The sequence below is a fragment of the Aspergillus welwitschiae genome (genome assembly GCF_003344945.1).
Source record: "Aspergillus welwitschiae strain CBS 139.54b unplaced genomic scaffold BDQ94scaffold_195, whole genome shotgun sequence".
Classification (NCBI taxonomy): Eukaryota; Fungi; Ascomycota; class Eurotiomycetes; order Eurotiales; family Aspergillaceae; genus Aspergillus; species Aspergillus welwitschiae.
The window spans coordinates 1-5,857 of record NW_020798889.1 but is presented as its reverse complement, the minus strand read 5'-3'; the positions used below and the strand labels follow the sequence as shown (position 1 = coordinate 5,857).

Sequence of the window (5,857 nt, the reverse complement as noted above, 5' to 3'; positions counted from 1 at the left end):
TGATACTAAACAGGCCCACCACTCCTGTCAGGGGATATCTCCGAGGAGATCGTACGACACAGGCCCGCCATTCCTGTGAAGGTGCACACTGTTGCGCTTGCGCATTCCAGTGAGTGAGGACAGGGAGCCTGGTCCTGGAGTGAACAGGACTGGGAGACGCCGGCCTTATATCTCCAAGCGCTCCGGTCGCCCGGCAAGACCAACCGTGCAGCATTAGCATCCAGCCTCGCCGACTTCAAGTACCAGAACCGTCATGCGGTCGAGATGGACTTCAATGGTCGTTCAAGTGCGGGGTGGGCATCTGGCCATCTCTGCGTGTGCTCCCTCCTACCAAATACGCAAGAAGCCATCTCCCCAAATGACCATGTACGTTCAGGCTTTAGCTCAAAGACGTGAGGGCCCCAGTCAAAGACGCCGACTGGGGGAAAACTCGGCGTGGGCATGGGCGGGCAGGGCGAAGATGTGTGCGACTCGTGGGACCGCGCCGTTGGTCAATGCACGTCTCAAGTACACAAAGATACTTTGAAAACGGGTTGTAGGTCTGCACAAGTGGGCTTTGCCACTTGGAAACAGTTGGGAAACCGTGGTCCAACAGAGCACAATGGTTGCCAATTCCTTCTTTCGTCGTATTATCTCCAGTTTCTACAGCTCCTCTGCGCAGTACAATACCCAACCTCTGTCGAGTTAATTTATTGCCCAAGATGTCATTTCCCGAATACTGTACTAGAATAGAAACCGCCCAAATTTCACCTTGGGAAGCTTCTCGTCTTCCCGTCCTTCTGAACGAACAATGTTCCCCCTGAAACTCAATGGGACAAACTGGGATTATGTATCGAGTATCACATTATTTTGTATCGGCTTTTTTCATCAGGCCCACGTCTTATTGTCACAATAGGCAGAAGAGAGACACCCTCGATGAGAGAAGAATGCACCTGCGCCAGAGTGATTCCCGGGCTCCACATGATCGTGGCACGGGGAGAAGCGTGACCTCCTAGGTAGCACCTAGTTCCAGACGAGGCAACGCCATGGACGAATCAGATGGCATTGCGTCGAGTGGGTAATTTAACTTTCTTTCGCTGACCTGAGTCCAATGTCTAATGACTTCCTACGCCACGGTGACCGGCACGCTCAATTAAGGTTTGTTTGGGCTTTCTTAGTTCCAGCTTGACCGCTGAGGTTTTCTTGCTCGCTATTCAGGGGTATAAGCCTTGTAGTGGGTTTCTTTTTTTGTTTGATTCTCGCATATTTCCCAGCTTCGAGGCGTCGACACAGATCTCGTGTGATTGCGCTATTTGTGGTCTTGGAAACACTGCGCTTGCGAGGGAGTGAAGAATCAAACGTGACCTTCCGGATTACTCTATGGATGGATAAGGCCAGAACGAAAGGGTCAAATCTCCATGTTGGGGTGGAGAACCGCTGAATGTCTCCAGGCAATCTGGCCGACCAGAACCGGTAGCCATGGTAAACTGAGGGTAACGGTGGGCAACATACTGGCTGGTACCGTGTGCTCAAGACAGAATATCTCAGTCATCGAGAGCCTGTCGGTTAGGAGAACAGAGAAAGTTGTCGCTGTGTTTTGCCTTGGTGGATACTGCTATCTTGAGGGTCAGGCGGTTGTGCTCGTAGCGATGGAATTGCCCGACTCTGCACTCTGAGTTAACCACTGGCTCTATGAATTGTCAAGCTGCTTTCAGCTATGACAGTCCGTGCTTTTACTGCACCTTAAGTTACCAGTTGAGACCGCGATAGTAGTGATGTTAGATGTACACAGGCCTTTTTCCCCCTTCATTGCCGGATACAATACTTATGGACTAGTTACAAATCGAAGAATCCATTCCTCTTGAGGCCGTATGAAGTGATGCAGTTATAGTCGGTCCCCCAACGAAGGTGCCTAGCCCCAGTCTAAGAATAAAATATGAAGGCTGAACGTATGCCAAACGAAATATCGTAAGTGGCCGCAATGGCCTGCCAGAGCATCATGTATCCCGCAAAAAGGCCCTAATTCATCTCAACCAATCCCACTATGCTTGTGTGCAATTGAGACGCGATGCAGAGAACAGTGCGATTAGGCCAGTTCTCTGGTGGACTTAGCGGGGATCATCCACGCAGCGCTGGAAGGATGGCAAACCAATTTGCAGTGCGAGTTGTGGTCATTGCCTGCACGACACAACACACGGGACGGATTGGGTTCTTTCTGCTTGCTGATCATGACCCTGGCCCTGGCTGTATGCCTGACGAGGTGGGATTTCGGGCGATGGAGCGAGTGACCTTCGACTGCGATCATTCTCAGCTTGGTTTGGAGGTGGGGTCGGCTGGAGTTCTGGCGCCGGCCTCTGCTGCGCTGAGCTATGTGGACCACTTTCGGTCACGGCGGCGTGTAGTCGCAGTCCCAGGTATCGTGTCCGACCGAAGCAGTTGCGACACTTCATGGTACCCAACATCCACCGTCTAGTGCGGAGATCCTTTGATTCGACCAGGAGACTCCCTGTGCTCGACAATACATATAGAATTACATAGGCATACTTAGCTATGGCGTTTCACTCACTCTGATGAAAACAGAGCCTTTTATCTGCAACTGAGTGTTCAAACCTTCAGCATCACCCAGCCATTCGGTCCGTGTTCTCAATCCATCTGTGGCCACTTTCGCATCTCTCATTGTTATCGTTGCATTATACAGCCTGATAGCATGTGATTTGATATCAGCTTACTTTACAGAATATATGACAACCTTCCCTACACTACCGGCAACGCAATCTCGCAACGATGGAAACCTATACCCGGGGACGGTGTCAGCCTGAGGTTCCTAGACTCTATATATACTATAGCTTTTAGTCAACGTGGCCAACAGTATGTGTCAAATAAAAAAAAAATATGATAATAAGTAAACCCCTAATGAATAATAAACATTAATCGATAATCAAGACACTCACCGGAAGAGTGGTTGTTGCTGACAGATATCTGCCGTCGTGTCATTTGTGAATGGGTTCCTTGGGTGCCTGACACCCAATATTATGCACGTTTGTTTCCGGGACCTCGTTTCCCGGTCGACTACCTTCACCACTTTCATCTGATGACCCAAACAAACAAACAACTCGCCGAACGAAGCTCCTGTTCACCTTTAGAACACAATATACGAGGACATAACAGGATTTGGGTATCGACAGAGGCTTTGACCATGGCATTCTCGATGAGCGAGAGACTTGCCGACATGTATTGATCTAAACACGTTGCGCTCTTTTCCACTCTTAGAGCTGTTCATGTTTGTTCTATCGGGCAACATTTGTAGGAATAACTAGGAGGCCCCACTGTAGGCAGCTGAGCCGCATAGAAGTGTGACTGCCTAAAATCCACTCCACATGTAGTAACTGGCAGCAGAGCCAGTCAATATCATGTATAACAAAGCAAGGGCGCAGACGATGCCAAGATTCCGTAAATTATATAAGTCAACCGCACACTTGCAGGCTATTGGCACCAACGGGAATCACGACCTCCAGGACTAATAATAGCTTCTTCTACGATATTATAAACAGGCGCCTCTTCCCTCAGACTTAGTTGTTTCAGCTTTAATCTTCACTGCTACCCACACAAGTCAACTCGGCAAAACACTGCTCGTCTCGAACTCGGATATCGACCACACGCTATCTACTTCCTCTATCCATTTTTATTTCTGTTGGCATCAGCCGTCAAAAGCCGTTGGCCCTGCGGCCAGCTCGCAATGGGAACTCGAGGTCTTGAGGTTGTACGCTTCAATCGTCGTTACTACATTCGATATCACCGGCTTGACAGCTACTTTGAGGGCCTCGGAGCCAAAATTGTTGCAAAAATCCCCACAGACCCTGACGAATACCAAAGTACATGAGAGGGGATAGCCTATACTTTATAATAAGCTAATGAATGGCAGATTGGCTCCAGTCCATGCGAGCAGAGTATGCGGCCAAGGAAAGGGCCCTTGAAGCCCTCGTCTACGAGATACGCGACGGCGTCCAACCCGACTATTCGCAGTTTAGCGAGTTAGTGTCGCTTCCTTCAGAGATACCGCGACTAGATGACCATGATGCCGAGTACATATACGTCATCAATCTCGACCACGAAGTTCTTACCATGAATTACGGCATACATTGGAAGCTGGGCAATGTACCGCGTGAGAACAATCAATGGCTTCACGCAATCGATGACAGCATCTATATGTACAAGCCCACAATCTCCCTCGAGAGGTGTCCGGAAGAGCACATGGCCTCGCTGGCCCTGGCGTTGCCCGCGCCCAAATGGCAGATCGACTATAACTTTCGCCAAGTAACCCCAGTGACGGATATCGCGGAGGCGCGAAAAGCATTTCTCACGCACGTCCTGGCCAATGTCCTTCTTGAGTACAAGGATGAGATCACTAACTTTGGGAGGGAGTGGGACCCGGATTCGTTCCCCTTTCGCGAATTGACTTTCGCTCTTGTCTCAATTGCCTCTGGCCAGGCTAAATTCCATTCTTTTCCGGCCCAGCGTTGCAATCCTCGAAATTGTGGGTCATGGAACTGCAACTCCAAACACTTACCCAAGTCCCCAGGATGGCTTGACACAACGTGGGCTGGGAATAGGGCTCCGTTGCTGGAGTTTGGTTCCCTGTCCCATAAAACAGGCGAGCAGCCAGGGGTAGCGCCCGCGGAGACAATATACTGGTTCAATGACGCGCTTGTCAGTCTTACGCTGGTGATTGACGGCGAGGCGATCAACAGGGCCGTTGAATGGGGTCTCCAGCAGGGCCGCGCCAACTTCCAGATAGTCGTTCTTTCTCTCTTCAAAGTGGCTTTGGCAGAAGTCACTATGCGTAAAAATGGGGTTCCGATCGTGAAATGCAGCAGCGGTCTTGATCTCTCGCCTTTGCGTGAAGACTACTGTATGAGCACACATCCGCGCGAGCGACCAGAGGCAAAACCTGGGATGCAGATCCGGCGTCGGCGTGGTGAGCTCTTCATGCAATCGAACTGCACGGGGTCAGTCGAAAGACTGCGGAGCCAGTTCCCCGGGCTCGCGGCGTTGGTCAATTTTTTCCAAGTCGCGGGGAACCGCCGGGCATCGTGGAAATCGCAAGGCCTTCTGCCATCGGAACTGTACGACCGGATTCTGGACTTTGTGGACTATGATACGTGGAAAGCTTGTCTACTCGTATCGCCGGCAGTTCGTGGCTGTTGCTTGCGCAAATACAGGATTGACGATCGGATCAGGATTGTAGCGGGACCTTTTGTGAGGCTGCGACAAGAGCGTACAAAGGAGCCTCTACTATCATTCGACGTTGAAAACGTGCAAACGGGTGATGTCCTTGCTGTGCAGTGGGTTCCGTATGACTGGAGGACCTTTGAATTGAATTGGATGCCAGTCATTGGCAGCGACAGAAAAGCGCTCATGTTAGATGTGTCCATCCAGTATGAGCCGGCAGAGGATGAGCCAGTGGAAGCGGACGGTAAAAAATAAACGTCCATGAACTTCTTAATCCCAAAATTCCGAGCCTATCTTTGGCCCATTTTCGGAGCTTGCTTTGGGTATTCTTTTCTTTTCGAATATATTATTGACGTGCGTCAAAGCCGGAGCATCGTAGCATAGTAGCTTCAATTATCTAAAGTGTTGTAATTCAAAGGAAGCTTGATTATTATTATTCAGAGGGAAACATGAGGCTATATATACAACGAGAAGATCAACTTGATTTCCAATCAAGTTGATTCTTCGTATACATACTTCGGGATTAATTCCGATGGTTCGGCTTGGTTCCTGATCTGCACCAGCCTCATATCACAACATAAAGCAGCATTTCGGTATTTCAATAGTTAATGGATACAGTAGTAGTTGTTGTTGTTGATTCATACACTGA

At 49.7% G+C, this 5,857-nt stretch overlaps 4 protein-coding genes across 4 annotated transcripts; 1 reads left to right on the top strand and 3 right to left on the bottom strand.

Annotated features, from left to right (window-relative positions):
* Positions 1-723: 723 nt before the first annotated feature.
* BDQ94DRAFT_164684 (uncharacterized protein) lies at positions 724-962 on the bottom strand (the record flags this gene model as incomplete). Its single annotated transcript, XM_026770099.1, has 2 exons — positions 724-799; positions 844-962. 2 exons carry the CDS (start codon positions 960-962, stop codon positions 724-726), a joined length of 195 nt encoding a protein of 64 aa, XP_026619221.1.
* A 207-nt stretch (positions 963-1,169) lies between these two features.
* On the bottom strand, positions 1,170-1,725 carry BDQ94DRAFT_155875 (uncharacterized protein; the record flags this gene model as incomplete). The annotated part of the gene is made up of 2 exons (XM_026768546.1): positions 1,488-1,725; positions 1,170-1,435 (listed from the first exon to the last, which is right to left on the bottom strand). Coding segments are annotated over exons 1-2 (310 nt in total), but the record flags the coding sequence as incomplete, so codon positions are not given.
* Positions 1,726-2,150: 425 nt separating this feature from the next.
* Positions 2,151-2,429, bottom strand: BDQ94DRAFT_179459 (uncharacterized protein; the record flags this gene model as incomplete). Its single annotated transcript, XM_026773386.1, has 1 exon — positions 2,151-2,429. The coding sequence occupies one exon, from the start codon at positions 2,427-2,429 to the stop codon at positions 2,151-2,153; it is 279 nt and encodes a 92-aa protein (XP_026619219.1).
* A 1,286-nt stretch (positions 2,430-3,715) lies between these two features.
* Positions 3,716-5,596, top strand: BDQ94DRAFT_179457 (uncharacterized protein; the record flags this gene model as incomplete). The annotated part of the gene is made up of 2 exons (XM_026773385.1): positions 3,716-3,851; positions 3,902-5,596. The coding sequence occupies 2 exons, from the start codon at positions 3,716-3,718 to the stop codon at positions 5,461-5,463; spliced, it is 1,698 nt and encodes a 565-aa protein (XP_026619218.1). The 3' UTR covers positions 5,464-5,596.
* Between the last annotated feature and the right edge of the window lie 261 nt (positions 5,597-5,857).